Source organism: Octodon degus, unplaced genomic scaffold (assembly GCF_000260255.1).
Source record: "Octodon degus isolate 3935 unplaced genomic scaffold, OctDeg1.0 scaffold00102, whole genome shotgun sequence".
Classification (NCBI taxonomy): Eukaryota; Metazoa; Chordata; class Mammalia; order Rodentia; family Octodontidae; genus Octodon; species Octodon degus.
Genome location: NW_004524678.1, coordinates 5,109,990 through 5,126,327, shown reverse-complemented (window position 1 = coordinate 5,126,327; position 16,338 = coordinate 5,109,990). Strand labels below are relative to the sequence as shown.

Here is a 16,338-nt window from a genome sequence, read left to right as displayed (position 1 = left end):
TTTGGCTGGCTGGAGTGTTGTGGGGATCGAACTACAGCAACCTGAGGCTGACAGCTTTGTGGAAGCAGCCACTTAAACAACTGAGCTAAGGCCAGGCCCCCGAAAATTCTATCTTTAAGATAGTCCCAAATCTTGGTATGATTTTAACTAAGCTCCCATGACAATCAAATAAAGGCACTCTAGAAAATTGATTTTGTTTTTAAACCAAGGTTTTATTAAAAGGAAAAAAAACCAGGCTCTGCAGAATGAGTTTGGGCCAAGGAAAAGTAGTACACCTTGGGGCTGGGGAGATCGTACAATAGAATAAGCACTTGCCTGGTAAGTGCAAGGGCCTGAGTTCAATCCCCAATTCTGCCAGCAACAACAACAACAAAAACAGTACCCACTATGGTGAGGGTGGGCCACATGCAAGAGAGAACATACTGGTAGGAAAGATGATATTATAAAGACAGGATATACTTTTTATCAGCCAGGATCAGTATGTTTAGGTACTGTAATTTTACTCTCTCATATTGCAAAGATGATTTGCCATTAACAAGCGGCTTGTCATTTATGCTGGTCTCAGCACCCTGTGTCTTGACCCTCAAGCCCTGGGTGGTTGGTCGCGCCCCAATGTGGCAGCCTTACCTTGTCCTCGTGCGCATCATCTACAGCTAAGTCTTGTAGCTCATGAGTTAAGCCCTCAAGGGCTGGGGCTGGAGGCTCTTTCTTCATGCCCTCTGAAACCCTCTGTCCACCTCTGGGCTTCTGGGGCTGCTTCTTTACAGGCTCATCTTTTGTTTTTCCTTTCTTCCCTTTCTTGCCTTTTTCTTCTTTGCTTGAACCTGCAGACTAATTCACAAAGAGGTAAAAACTAATTAATGTTGGTTATTATGAGTACTGTTAAAATTTTAGTGAGTATGTATGACCAGGGATAGGCTGGATGCCCATGGAAAAGCAAAAGAAATGCTCTTAGATATATTACTCACCCCAAGCAATTTCATAATAAGTTCACGATCTTCTTCATCCTGATCTCTGTATTTTTCCTTCATTTTTTTCATTTTACTCTATGAAAAAGATTTGGAAAAATTCAGCAATAAAAAATTCAAATATTTGTGAAAAAAGGGCACTTTTGGGGAGGGGGGGCACTCAGGATTGAACTCAGGACCATGCACTTGCCAGGCAGGTGCTTATGCCACTGAGGTATCTCCCTAGCAAAAAAGGCACTTTTAAAATTCTCTCAAAAATGTTTCTGAGTCTTACCAATTTGATTTGAAACTGTCTCTTTGCTATTTATCAATAAAATTATGGGGGAAAAAAGGAATAATATCACACACACACATACACACACACACACACACACACACACACACACACACACAAATGTTTCTGAGCTGGGCAGGGTGATGCATACCTCCTCTAAGGCTGAGGCAGGAGGGACTTATCAATACCCTCTCTAAAAAAGGAAACAACCAAGATAATCCATCTCAAAAGCAAATCAACAAACAAATAAGGGCTGGGATGTAGATCAATATAATATTTTGGGTTGAATTATAGGGTAAAAAAAAAAAAAAGACCACCTGAAAATGGCACCAATTTCACTAATGAAAATTATGGAGAGCACAAAGGTGCATGAACCTCACTTACCCTTGATGAATTTACCATATGATAGAGAAAAGACACATACAGAAGTCACAAGGCCAGATGTGTTGGAGCCTAAGTCAGGTGTGGTTATGCAGGAAACACACAAATGAAATATTTGTAAGATAATTTAGAAAAAGGAGACTTATTTTCAAGTTTATGGGAATTACAGAGAAAAAAGTGAAACTTTAAAGAGTTGCTCTGGTTTGCTTTTTTTGCGACTAGGTCTTACTGTGTAGACCACACTGGCCTTGAAACCTTTGTCCTCCTGCCTAAGCCTTCAGAGTATGGGGATCACATGTACGCACCACCGTGCCCACTTCAAATTTCTTCTAAAGTACCTGTTACAGGATTTGAGAATATAGGACAAAGAAGAGTAGAAAGGTAAAGAGCTAACAAGAAGTCACTATATTTGGTTGGAATCCTAGTCCACATAAGAGGAAGAACACAAAACAAATAGCAGGGCAAGGCTAGGCACATACTGGAGAGGTTCTTAAGACTACAAACTAGGGGGCAGCCAGATAGCTCAGCGGGCTATAAAGCACCTGCTGAGGCAAGCGCTAGGGGACCAGGGTTTGATCCCCATGCGGTGCTGCCCTGCCCCCAGGGCACACTGAGACCGAGAATAAGACTGGACACGTGGTTGGGCTGGGGAGATGGCTAGGTGAAATAAGCGCTTCCCTGGCAAGCGCAAGGGCCTGAGTTCAATCCCCAGTTCTGCCAAAAAAAAAAAAAAAAAAAAAAAAAGACTGAACATGGTGGTGCATACCTGTGATCCCAGTGCTTGGAAGGCTAAAAACTAGAGGATCATTATGAATCTGATCTATGCAGTGAAACCCTGAAGACCCTGTACTAAATTAAATACATTACAGAAAAAAGACTACAAATTGGGATGGGTATGTTGCTTAGTGGTACAGTACCTTAGCAGGTGTAAGGCCCAGGCTTGGGTCCCAGCATGGCCAAAGTAAGTCCTAGCTCAATCAAAATTTATTTTTTATTTTATTTTGCTGATGGAGATGGAGCCCACAGCTTTATTCACACTAGGCTAGCACTATGCCACTGACCTACATCCCCAGCCCTTTATTTTTTTTTTAATTTTTTTATTTTTATTTTTTTTTATTTTTATTTATTTGAGAGAGAGAGAGAGAGAGAGAGAGAGAGAGAGAGAGGTGTGTGTGTGTGGCCAGCTCAGCCCACCAGGGGGCGGGGCTGGCTGGCATGTGGTGCTGGGGGATTGAACCGTGGTCCCTGATGCTTTGCTAAGCTTGTTCCAAGTAGGTGCTTTAGACCACTGAGCCATCTCTCCAGCCCCCCCAGCCCTTTAAAAACGTCTTTCCAGTTAGCATGTTGCTGAGATGCTCAGCCTGGCCTTGAACTTGCAACCCTCTTGCATCAGCTTACTAATTGGGATTATGTGAATATGCACTGTGCCTGGCCTATACAGCATTATAAGAAGTATATTCTAGGCTGGGGGTATATGGCTCAGTGGCACAGCACTAGATCCAGGGTTTAATTCCCAGTACCAAACAAAAAAGGTACATGCTCTATCTACTACCTCTCTCTCTCTCTCCACACACACACACACGTTATATTCACATATATTCATACTTAATCAAGAACTCTGTCACAGGTATGGTGACACATGCCTATAATTCTAGCACCTGGGAGGCTGAGGCAGGAGGATTATCTTGAGTTCAAGGCCAACCTGCACTACATAGTGGAGCCTTGCCTCAAAAAAAGGAAACAAGACTTCAAACTCCTGCTGACAGGTGAAAAAGAAATGAGCAAATGTCAAAGACCAGCTATGAGGCTGGAGTTACAGCTCCAGGACACAGTGCTTGTCCCGCATAAACAAGGCTGTGGGTTCAGTCTCCAGACTACAACAAGAAAAAGATCAGCTCTCACTAGAGGCAGGTGACTCACAAATCACACTGCATCTTCTTCTCCACAAAATGAGAGCTTCTGTGGAAATGATCTTAGACCTCTAAGGAACCTATCCTAGGATCCCTGTGTTCCCTAAACACTGTACATTTCCAGTTAATTTTCTTTTTCTTTTTGAAGACAGGGTCTCACTATGTGGTCCAGGCTGGCTGAAAATCCTTGGTGATCAATCCTCCTGCCTCAGCCTCCTGAGTGCAGGATTGTTTTTTGCCTACGTCTTTTAAACTCTTAATAGTTAAGAAGAGCCTCACAATTTCATTTGAGAGTCACACTATGCTAACACATCATTCAAAAAGTTCTGTACCTTTTGTCCTCGCTTCATTGGCTGCACACCTGCAACACTTTTGCTTGTGTTCTGATGAGTTTCACTGTGTATACTACTTTCTTTTTCTTTGTCCTTTTCTTCTATCACTTCTAAATCTCCTGAGTCACTTGGAGGCTTTTTCTTCTTCATTTCCCTAAATATAAGTAGTAAAAGCATTAAATTCTTAGAACTTCAAATTCTTAGTGTCATAAAAAAAATTACAAAAGGATGGGGAACACGAGCAATACATACAGAACACGGCTTCTACCAGGCTACAATATAAGAACACGCTCAAAGTATCACATTCCAAAGAACTGGTGACACATGTGTTGAGGTCCAGGCTTGGGTTTAATCTTAATCTCCTGAACTTACCTGTCATCAGCCAACAACACACCGCCACCCTCGGCTCATCCTTACCCAACTAGCTATGCTCACTTAGCTGAGAACGTCAGTCCAGGTCCTGATCACCTCCTCTCGCTGAGCACCATCAGCGGTCCTATCTGAACTTAACAATTTTAATCATCTTCTTCAAACTGTTTTTAGGATAATGTCCTAAATCTTCAGCTTGTCCTTCCAAATTCTCAATTCTTGTCCAAATTTACCTCTAAAATCTTACCATCTACCAGTTCACAAACATATTCTTTTCTGCTCAATCTATTTTGTCAGGTCCCCAAAACATCATTCATATTATTCCTCTCCCCTGTGTTCTCTAATGCTAATTTTTCTGGGAGTCTCTCTCCTTATCTTGTCCCAAACTGCTATTTTATCTTCAAGCTACACTTCTAGGAACTGGGGTGGCAGTGAGGAGCAAACCCAAGGGCACTCTACCACTGGGCTACGTACTCAGGCCTTTCTTATTTTGATACAAGTTCTTGCAAAGCTGCTCTGGTAGGAATCAAACATGCAGTCCTCTTGACTCAGCCTCCAACTGCTGGGATTACAGGCCTACGCATCGTACCTGGGTTCACAGGTGTACTTCTGATGGTATTGCCCAAAATATCTCAACTCAGTAGTGACCTCTTATGCCTAAAGTATTACTTTCAGGTTACTAATGACTATTTCCAGGACTCAAAAGCTCTTAAAGGTGTAAACTTGGCATTTTACCTCTCTATACACTCTGTACCAAGCACAGTGTCCTGCATTCACAGAGTGCTTTGTAATGCTTTCATGGCTTTCCCACATAAAAATTGTTTTATTATCTATTCCAATCTGGACCTCTTTCTTAAGAGTGCTTTACTGGTAGCAGTCCCCTTCCTTTGCCTATCTGCCTCCAGAGACCTGTTATTAGAATACAAACAGATAAAAATCAGATGGATGTGGTGGCACACACCTATAATCCCAGTACTCAGGAGGCTGAGACAGAAGGATCACTGAAAGTTTGAGGCCACCCTGCACTAAACAGTGGCATCCTGTCTCAAACCAAACCAAAACAAACAAACAAAACATATATACATATATATACACACACACACATACCCAAAAGGACTGGGGTTATAAATTCACCTAGGAAGAATGTTTGCCTGCCTAGTATACATAAAGCCCTGGACTCAATCCCTGATATCATATATTAAATAAGTAAATTTTTTGTGAATATTAAAATTACAGTTTACATAAAGAATTCCTAATTTCAATTATTTCCACATTAGAACCAGTCTGTCTACTGAATATACCGTAATCACTCATGTACCTGTTTACTCACTAAAAGTTCTGTCTCATTACTCCACCTGTCTCCTACAATCTTGACAGATTAGGTCCCTAAACCCAAAAGGCATATTAGAGTTCAATACCAAAATTTAAAGACTTTTGCTAAATTTTGGTAATTTTAATATAAGATGTCTTAGAATAGTCAACTAATCTGTACTAGCTGAGCTGCTAATTTTGTTTCTGTTTTTGGTTGTTTTTTTGAGGCAGGGTCTTACTATGTAGTTCAGACTGGCCTTGAAGTTGTAGTGATCCCCTAGCCTCAGGCTCAGAGTTCTGGGATTACAAGTGTGCGCAACCACACCCAGCATGAGCTGTCAATTTTAAAAAATACAAAAACATGCTTTCACATAGAAAACACAAATGTCACCTACCTTCTTTCCTTGGCTGACAAATGTCTTCGGCTCTGTAATTTATTGTCACTCTATTAAAACAAAAGAACAAATATAATAACATCTTTATAATTTTTCAAAACAAAATTTTAAAAATTATGGAAAAAAAAAAGTTTATTTATTTGGTACAGGGTCTCACTACGCAGCTCAGACTCGTAATGATCCTGTCTCGGCCTCCCCAGAGTTGGGATTACAGGCATGCACTACGTTCAGTGGCCAGCATAGCATGTGGTACCAGGGATCAAACCTTGGTCCTTGCACTTGTCGGACAGGTGCTTAGATATCTCCCCAGCCCCAAAGCATGCTTTTTTAAAATAAAATTTTGAAAATAGCTTACTGAATTAGAAGATTCCTCTTTTGAAGCCAATTTCTGGAGGGACCTATGAAAACAGAAATAAGTCTACTAGCCTAAAAAAAAACACTCATTTACAGTCTCAAACATTCTCATGTCATAATCTCTATTACCTGCAATCCTACAAACTTTCAAATTTCATAAAATTAGAAAAAACAATTTAATCAAATCATTAATCTCTCCACACTTTTATATATTCTCAAACAGAGACAGGTGGTGAAACTTTAGATGCATTAAATACGTAAAGTTGTCACCAAAATCCTGGGAAAGGGATACCATTCCATTTTCATCAAGCACAAAGCTAGAGCCTACACACAGATTTACTCCAAGACTGAATTTTGGTCTGTTTGATTCCTAAGCCCTTTTTTTTTTTTTTTTTTGGTACTGAGGATCGAACTCAGGACCTTGTACTTGCCAGGCAGGTGCTTATGTGCTATAGCCCTGGCCCCTAAGCCATTTTTTATTAATTCAATATTAATGCTTTTTAAAACTATGGATCGTTCATCTGGTTATTGGTAAGACATTAAAACTTAAACCTCTTTATAAGTAAAACAGAATTATTATTAAAACACTGAATTGCATTTGCCATGTTATTGGCAGTTAGAGCCATTTATTTCCTTGTCTGTATTTTAATCTATAATGGCCACTCTTGTATTTATGTACTTTTCTACCCTGGTCCTACAAGTTTTAGAGAGAGACCCAACTGAATGTTGAAAAAAGAATTAAACAATGCAAGAGTAAAAGTATGAAGTTAATCTTGGATTACTTTATAAGGATTGCCTTATCATCATTTTAAGTTTAGAAAATAAAACTTGAAATTATATTCTTTTAATTACCTTTGGGATTGAAGATGTGACAAGTCAATGGCAGTATCAGGATACTCTATGTATTCCTCTTCAACATTCACATCACCAACAGGCTCCTGATCTTTCAGAACCTCTTCAGATTCTCCTTCATCTTCTGAGCTTTCGTCCTGGACTAATTCCACATTTATTTTATCTACACCACTTTGAACAGTAACATCCTCTTGGCCAACATGAGTCATGAGTTCGGTTTCTACAGGCACTTCACCTAATTCCTCTTTATCTTCTTCACTACTGGTGTCACCTCCATCTGTACAATTATATAAGGAAAGTCAGTATACACAGACCACCAACAATGATCTTAGTGATTTTCTTAGAAAACTTCAGACAAGTATTTCATTAACTCCCTGCTTCTTTAAAAGATAACTGAGAATATGCCTGATTATTCCCAAAGGGTACCACATGGACTTATACAAAAAGATAACCTGTATTATAAATAGGTTGGACTATTAGATCCCTGACATTCTCTTATTATAAATTTCTTAGATATTGCTATCATTTCAACAATCAAAATCATAACTTGCCTTTCTTGGATACTTCCAAAAAGCAAGCCAATAAATCTAGTCTTAAAAATCTGTAGCTTTTATAATTTTCAAATGAAAATTAGAGTTAATATATGTGATATAACTGACACATCAAAATTACTCATACTGGGCCAGGGAGATGACTCAGTAGAATAAGCACTTGCCTGGCAAGCGCAAGGGCCTGAGTTCAATCCCTGGTTCTGCAAAAAAACAAAACAAAACAAAACAAAAAACCCCACAAAAATACTCATACTGAGGCAAAAGGAATGCTGTCTAGCAATAACAGGCTCCAGTTGCCTCACCTAGAATAAGATGCCATCACCCAGCTTTCAAGGATGCTTATGAAAATTTCAAAACACTGTACACAAAGCACTTAATACAGTACCAACAATGTGAACATTAATCATTAGAATCTGACAAGACAACAGTTGTACATGACATAATGCAGTACTCATCCCTAAAAATGAATGACCCTATAAGATTTTAAAAAGTAGCTTAAGGGCATACATTCTCCAGATTCCTTAGATTAGTGGATAAATTTATTCCAGCAACTAGAAGCGCTTCTTCCTTGAAACAAATAAGTTTAAATTAACCCAAATTCTTGTTATGGGAAATTGTGCTTGTTATAAATTCATCCTTTAATCATTTCTAATTGCTGATCCTAGGGGCCGGGGAGATGGCTCAGTGGAATACGCGCTTCCCTGGCAAGCGCAAGGGCCTGAGTTCAATCCCCAGTTCTGCCAAAAAAAAAAAAAAAAAAAAATTGCTGATCCTAAATGTAAATGCTAGTTCACACACCTCAATTTATCTTTGGTAAGAATGTTTATGAATTATCCATTAAACACAGAATTTTTACCACTTAAAGACATACTATAGTTATAGATCCAATTAAACACCTTATAAGTCACTAGAATAAGTGTATTTCACATTTCTGTAACACGAAAGTGAGGAAAACGGACAGCATTTTGTTTTTGAAAAATTTTCAAGCTGGGTATGGCGGCACACATCAGTAATCCCAGCACTCAGGGGGCTGAGGGAAGAGGACTGCTGTGAGTTTGAGGCCAGCCTGGGCTACACAGAAGTCCAGGGCAGACTGAACTACACAGAGACCTTGTTTCAACAAAACAAAAATATCAGTTATCCCAAAAGAAACATGATCACCTCCATAAGGATTCAGACATAAAACCAGGCAATTAAAAAAAGCACAATTTATTAAAATCATGAACTACCTAGTTGTTCCATTTCTTCTGATACAGGTTCACTTGTGCAGCTTTCCAGCGTCTCCAGGTCTTCATCCTGCACTCTGACTTTTCGCTCACCCCGATGTCTCCAAACACAAGACTCATCTACCTACAAAAATAGTTTTTACTGATGGAACTTTAGGTAAAGTTTATGAAAACTTAAAACAAAAAAAAAAAGCTGAAGGGTACCTTGAAGAGGAAACTAAATCCCATCATTAGGTATGAGGGAGGAAGGAAATTCTTCTTTCCTGCAAAAGATAACGTACATTAATTTTCATTACCAAATCAGTTTTCTCCCTTGTTTAGTACATAATATCTGAAACCAGGAATCATATTCATTTTGTCTTTCATTCTGACATTAAGGACTTTTCCCACTTAAAGAATGTAGTTTTTTTTATTATTATTAAAAAGGTCAGCCTATGAAGCTGGGTTGACAGTCATTTTTGTTCTGCATTCCCAGGAGGAACTGAGGCATGGTGCAAAGGTGGGGAACATCCAAGTTCGTGTATCTGCTGGGAAATCTGCTAAGAATCTGAGGGCCCCCAGGGAATCTGAAAATGAAACTATAAACTTTGAGCAGCTCCTTTAGGTGCTGAAGGATGTGCCCCTGGCTTCCACAGGCTCCTGGGAAACAGTTCAAAACCAGCCTTGGTGTGAGCAGTAAGATGCCTTTGGATTTCATCTGTGTGTTAACGATACTAACTGGGGACGGGGGCTGTCCCGCTGGCGACTGGGCTAGGGTAGTATCATGGCCTGTGTCTAGGTGTCCCCCTAGAGCCTCCTACAGTCTTAGGTGGGGTTTTTGCACAGTTTTGACTGAATCCAAAATGTGTGATGCAGGGATTATGGGTGTGTGATTACTAAATCAATCCGCTGACCAACGGTTTGGCAACGTCCAAATTCCAGTAGCCTAGAGTGAGTTTAAGAAGGGAAGACAGAAGCTGCTAAAGTTCTTTACTTGCTTTGCTACCTTCTGTCTGCCATAAACTGTTTCTCCTCTCCTATGCCCCTCAGCCACGCCACCCTGCCTTGGAGCCTGCCAACTATAGACTCCAACCTCTACAAACTGTGAGCCAAATACATTTTCCTCCCTTAGCTTTGCCTGTTGGTATTTTGCCTCAGCAACAAGAAAAGTAACTAAGGCAGAGAATAGGGCTGGAGTGAGTCTGCTGTGGGTCCAGTTCCTGCCCACATTCTGCCTGCATGTGTGCCGTGCCTCTTCGTTGAGATTCTCTTCTGTGAGGGACAGGCCCATCCTAAGCATTTTCCACCAACTGTTTGGAAGCTGAGCTGGCGGGTAAGTGGGCTGGGAATAGACCCAAGCAGAGGGCTAGTCAGGGTGCCCAGCTGTCAACTATGAATGTTAACTTCAGGGAAGACCCAGACACAGGTGCCCTTGGCTGCCTATTGTGAGGCATCACCCACCATGACCAGGGTAACTTTGGTTGGCCATCAGGATCAAAGCGGTGGGCCAAGGATATAGCTCAGTGGCACAAGCACCTGTCTGGCAAGTGCTAGGCCTTGAGTTCAAGTCCCAATACCAAAAAAAAAAAAAAAAAAGGATCAAAGGGGTCAGGGCTATACTGCCAAAATTGGCTGTCAGCCTTTGTTGGCAACTTCCTGGAAACTGTGCAGGTGGGTAAGCCTAGCCAGTGGGCAACAGGAGGTGCCAGAGCTTGTAGACCTAGCAACCCCCAACCCCACCCAGGCCCAGCCCTGAAACCATCCTGCAACAGCAATAGCAGGCCTAGGAGTTACCAGGTTGCAACCACCTCTTTATGCCTTGCTGTGCCCAAGGTGCTCCAACAGCATGTCATCCCCATGGAAGCCACCCTTGGATGGTGCCACCCAGGCCCTGGAGCCTGGTCAGAGCTTGCTTGCTGCATAAGAGCTCTCTTGGGGACAGAAGCAGGTAGGAAGGGGGTTGTCCTACCCCCTGGATCAGACACCTGTCAAGGTCCCTTTTTCCTGGGCACTGTGGGCTTGGCCTCTCTTGGACTCACCTGGTGTTCCTTTCCCACGACCAGACACTGACACATGAGCCGGTGTGAGGGGCCTGGGTCCCAAGAGAAAAGGAATGAAGGCAGGCACTTCTTTCCCTTCCCTCTTGATGGAAGGGAGGAGGGTGGGAGTGTGAGTTTGGGGGAGAGGAGGGGAGACCATCAACGTTCTTTCACTGCCTGTTGTATTTTAATATTCAATCATTTGTCAAGAGTGTATTTTAATAACTGCCACCTACCTTCTGTGTCCTGTCTGAGAGGTTCCTGTCTAAAGTTGTCTTTTGATATAATAATAATAACTTAAAAAAAGGTCAGGCTATATTTTCTCATCTTTGTAACTAAACTGTGAAAGTGCATTCTCATCAACAAAAATACAGATGATGACATGACAAATGCTAAAATTTGCCACATGAAGGCAAAACTCTGCTTAGCTCTTAAAAGAGTTCATACATGCAATCAATCTCTGGAAATACTTGTCGATAGTTCTCAAATCTATCTCCATAATCCACTGGCAAGTCAGGGAAAATTTTCAACTCAATCATTACCTCTTATCATGAAGCTTCCAGTTGTCAAATACTCTCCAGTTGGTGCTGTTTTAGAAACCTAAGAAAGGCACACAGTGATATATTACATTTCTTATCTAAAGAAATACCATTTTTTGCACTCAAGAGAAAGTACGCATATTCAAGAGAGCAACACAATGTCCTAAATAGCAGAATTTACCCAAACTTCTCAACACCAAAGGACAGTTACTCTTACGTGATACACCTTGGGAATCACAAAGAACTAAGGGGCTACAAAATAAATCATTTTCAAACTACTTTACTCCTTCCTTCCACTATGGGATATAAGGAGAAAAGTAAAGATAACTTAGTAAGCATATCACAAAGTTACAATAACTGAAATAAAATTGTACTTATTAAACCCTCTAAAAGGTCTTTTTTTTTTGGCAGCTCAGGCTGCCTGAAGGGCAGGGCTAGCTGGGGATCGAACCATGGTATCCTGCTCCTGACTGCCTTTGCATGAGCAGGCGCTTAAACTGCTGAGCTAAGGGCAGGCCCCCTATTAAACCCTTTTAAGAAAAAAAATTTTTAGTAATAAAACAGCTTTTCATCTCAAGAAACAATGATAAGAGTAGGTTTTTAAAACAACCTAAAAACACTGGTCATTCATATTCTAAATTGGGAGTGCACATTTGTAATCCCAGCTACTTGGGAGGCACAGAACTGCAAAACTGCTGGGCCAATAAAGTGAGACTGTCAAAACAAAAAAGTGTGTATATGTGTCTGCATCTATCAGAACAAACAGAATGAACTTATGCTACAATTTTAAGATATTTATATGAATCTTCAAAGTAGTCAAACCCAACCTTATCTTTGTCATAAAACTATTAAAACATCATTTTAAACTCAAAAGGCTCAGAACCACTTTTATAATACTGCTGTGGTTTAAAAAAAGATATCTATATTGCAAATATATATTGCAAAATATATATAAATATATAAAATCATCAATTTCCTAAAAAAAATATAGTAGGGACCATGGAGATAGCTCAGTGATTTAAGTGCCTGCCTGGTACACACAGGGCCTGATTTGGCTCCCTGGTACCACATGCTGTGCTGGCCCCGCACTGAGCCAGCCACCAAAACTGAAACCAGGTGTGGTGGCATACCCCTATAATCCCAGCGCTAGAGAGGCTGTGACAGGAGAATCACTATTAGTCTGAGCTGCATAGTGAGACCCTGTACCAAATAAATAAAATATTTTAAAAAATATAGCAGGTAATAAATGCCAATAGCTATAGCAGAATATAACTAAATCTGAGGGAGACAATGGAATTGAACTAATTACCCTATCATAAAGTTTTAGGACCTTGCAAAAGTGTATCTTTTATCAACTTTAATTCTTGGAAATATGAGTAGCAATGTGAAGTCAAGTAAGAAATCCTCGAAGCATCATCAAATAAAACAGTATTAACCACAATGGGCATAGCTAAAACCGGACTGGGTGTGGTGGTGCACGACTGTAATCCCAGAGCTGGGGAGGCTGAAAACAGGAGGATCACTACGAGTCCGAGCTGTGTAGTGAGACCCTGTACCAAATACATTAAAAAACAAAAACTAAAATTACTAAAACGAAGGAAACATGAAAGCATAGGACATACTTGCTTTTCTGGAAGTACAAAGAGAAATTCCAACAAAAATGAATCAGAGCAAGATATTTTAGGCCAAAATGCCGTCATAAATGGAACATCCTTTATTCTGTGTAACTACATGATTACTCTTTTCATTTAGGTTTTTCTTCAAATCTTACCCAGATGGGCCTCCTCTGATGCTATATTTAGAATTTAAAGCACTCAATCCAATACGTGCTTTAATTTTTTTTCTTGCTATCTGATATATACGTACCACCCGAGTGTAAGTCTATCATGGTAGGTTTTTTGACTAATTTACTTTTGTACCCTCCAAATTTGGTGCCCAGCTCAGCTTTTAATAAAGAAAAAGGCCCACAGCCTTCATTACCTGATGATGGTACACCCACCACGCACTAGTGATAACTCGAGCATCCCAGGCAGCACTGTAGCAAAGCGCCATGGTGCCAGCCTCAGTCAGTGTCCGCGGAGGGAGGGGTTCTCCTATAACAATGCTACATTTCAACATTCAAGCGCAAACTTCCCAGAAAGCAGGAGGTGAAAGCCTTCTGTAGCATAAAGATTCAATCTTCTTGTATCTTAAAATATTCATACCACCTTTTCAGTATCATAAAGTTACTATTGTATTCAAATATATGTACATGCCAGGCTCTTAAATGTCCTACATAAACAAAACAAATCCATCTTCTCATTTATCAATAATTTTAACGCCATTCTAGAAAATATAATTTAGAAAAACAAAAAGATCTAACCAAACAAAATAAAGGTTTATTAATCTTTTCAAAGAATCCTGTTTTGTTTTGTTGATTCTGTCTATTCCTATTTGTTTCATTTACTTTTATTCTAATATCTATTATTTTCTTTTCCTAGCTTGGGATCTCCTTTTCTAGTTTATAAGATGCGAAGTTATTGATTTGAGAAGGTTCCTCTTTTATCAGATATTAAAAAAAAAATAGACATTTATTGTTAGAAATCTTACTCAAAGCAATGCTATCCTAAGTTCTGATATACTGTTTTCCTTTTATTTGTCTCAGAATATTTTCTGATATGCTTTGTAATCTCTTCCTTGAGGCATCGTTTATGAGTGTGTCCATCATTTCATTTCTATAGGTAGGGTTAGTGTTAGGGTCACGGTTAGGGTTAGGGTTAAGAATTTGAGATGTTGGTTTGATTTAGTTTGTAGCATTGCTGAGGTCTATTTCCTTGGTGATCTTATGTCTAATTATCCTATTCATGACTGTAAAAGCTGAATGCTTAAATTTCCAAACAGCATCATAGACTTGTCTATTTCTCCCTCAGTACTGTCTAGTTTTGCTTCACATATTGTAGAGCTCTATTCCTGGATGCATATAGGTTTATACAGTGGTCCCTCACTTATTGTGGAGGTTATATTCCAAACACCCCCACGATAAGTGAAAATCAGTGTAGTGATGTTATATTTATTTTAGTTTTTATATATATTTTAAGGTTTTATAAACCCCACACTCTTATAAACCTTTCCCACACTTTTAAAAACACTTCTGTTAACTATTTTCTAAACTCATAAACCTACACAATTTTAACAACATACCTACACTGTATGGTACTGCAAAATCCTGCAATACGGCGAAAAATCTGCAATAATTTATTTATTTAATTCATTTTGTACAGGGTCTCGCTACGCAGCTAGGACTCCTAGTGATCCTCATGTTTTCAGCCTCCCCAGCGCTGGTATTACAGGTGTGTGCCACTAGGATCAGTCTCGGTGGCCAGCTGAGTGTGCCCTGGGGTGAGGCCAGCAAGGCACATGTGCCGGGGATTAAGCCCTGGTCGCTCTGCTTGCCTAAGCAGGTGCTTAGTCCACTGAGTTATCTTGCTGGCCCTTGCGATAAATAAGTTAGATTAATATTTTTTGAAAACCTGCAAAACAGAAAAGTCTATGAAAGTTGTACCGCGAAATAGCAAGGGACTACTGCAACTGCTATTTCTAAGAGAGATTTATTTTTTGTTTACGATTGCTATTTCTTATTCATAGAATTACCATTTATCATTATATCCTTTTTTTTTATTAATCCTTAGAGTTATTCTAAAAGTATTTTAAGGAAAGCAAATTCTGAATAACAGAAATACATTACCTGTTGGATTCTTAATTACACAGCTAGTAGCTCCATGAAGATCGGCATGTACATAAATATCTCCTTAAAGACAAATAAAAAAAATTTTTAAGTATTTTTTTCTCACATGCTGCAGCAACAGGCATGCATGTAAGAATCAGTATCTAATAATGAGATAAATGATCTGATCAATTAAAAGAAAATGTTTTAAAGCCAAGTGTGGTGGCACACAATAATACCTATTACCCAGGGAGCTGAGGAAGCGGGACTCCAAGTTTGAGGACAGCTGAGACAACTTAGCAAGATACTGTCTCGTTTGAAAATGGCCTGGGGACATGACTCAGAAGAGCTTTGCCTCACATGCATAAAGGCCTGGGTTCAATCTCTACTAATAAAAAAATTGTTTTAAGGGGCTGGGGAGATAGCTCAATAGAATAAGCACTTGCCTGGCAAGCACAAGGCCCTGAGTTCAATCCCCAGTTCAAAAAAAAAAAAAAAAAAAAAAGTTTTAGAAGTGTAATCTTACCTACCTGGTGTTAAATATCTTTTCACTATTATTTCATTCTGCTGTTGATCTCGTCCGCCTATAATTAGATAGTTCTCTGAGCTAATGAACCACAGAAATTTCTCAAACCTACCAAGTTGAAAGGAAATAAAGTTAACACTTTTTTCTTTACAGCTACTGGAATTCACATCCTACTTACAAATGAAGCAAAGCAGGATGCTATTCTGCCTGTGTACAATAAGACACTTGGTGGTTTATTGTCTCTAAAACACCAACCTAAAAACCTGTAAAACAGGAAATACTTAAAGCAGTCTTTTTTTTAATATATATTTAGGATAGGGTGTACAGGGTCTTACTGCCTAGGGACTTTGTAGTGATCCTCCTGTTTACAGCCTCCCAATTGCTGAGATTATAGAATACCACCATACCCGTCTCAAATGCTATCTCAGTGTGCCCCAGGGGCGGGGCCAGCACAGCAGGCTAAGGGAACGAACTCCTGGCCCCTGCATCTATTTGTCCGGGCCTTTAAAGCAGTCTTTTTTTTTTTTTTCTTCTTCTTTTTTTTGTGGAACCAGGGATTGAACTCAGGCCCTTGCGCTTGCCAGGGAAGCGCTTATTCCACTGAGCCATCTCCCCGGCCCCCTTTAAAG

The 16,338-nt window shown here is 39.9% G+C and overlaps 1 protein-coding gene across 2 annotated transcripts in view; it reads right to left on the bottom strand.

Annotated features, from left to right (window-relative positions):
- Positions 1–16,338, bottom strand: part of Nemf (nuclear export mediator factor) — a 53,934-nt gene that overhangs the window by 6,141 nt on the left and 31,455 nt on the right. For both annotated transcript variants that reach the window (XM_004638764.3, XM_023723729.1), the window contains 12 exons: positions 15,714–15,817; positions 15,205–15,267; positions 13,461–13,573; positions 11,484–11,541; positions 9,128–9,186; positions 8,927–9,047; positions 7,147–7,423; positions 6,296–6,338; positions 5,941–5,990; positions 3,866–4,019; positions 969–1,046; positions 628–831 (listed from right to left, as the gene is read on the bottom strand). In XM_004638764.3, coding sequence (XP_004638821.1) covers positions 628–831; positions 969–1,046; positions 3,866–4,019; positions 5,941–5,990; positions 6,296–6,338; positions 7,147–7,423; positions 8,927–9,047; positions 9,128–9,186; positions 11,484–11,541; positions 13,461–13,573; positions 15,205–15,267; positions 15,714–15,817 — 1,324 coding nt within the window. The remainder of the gene's footprint in view (positions 1–627; positions 832–968; positions 1,047–3,865; positions 4,020–5,940; positions 5,991–6,295; positions 6,339–7,146; positions 7,424–8,926; positions 9,048–9,127; positions 9,187–11,483; positions 11,542–13,460; positions 13,574–15,204; positions 15,268–15,713; positions 15,818–16,338) is intronic.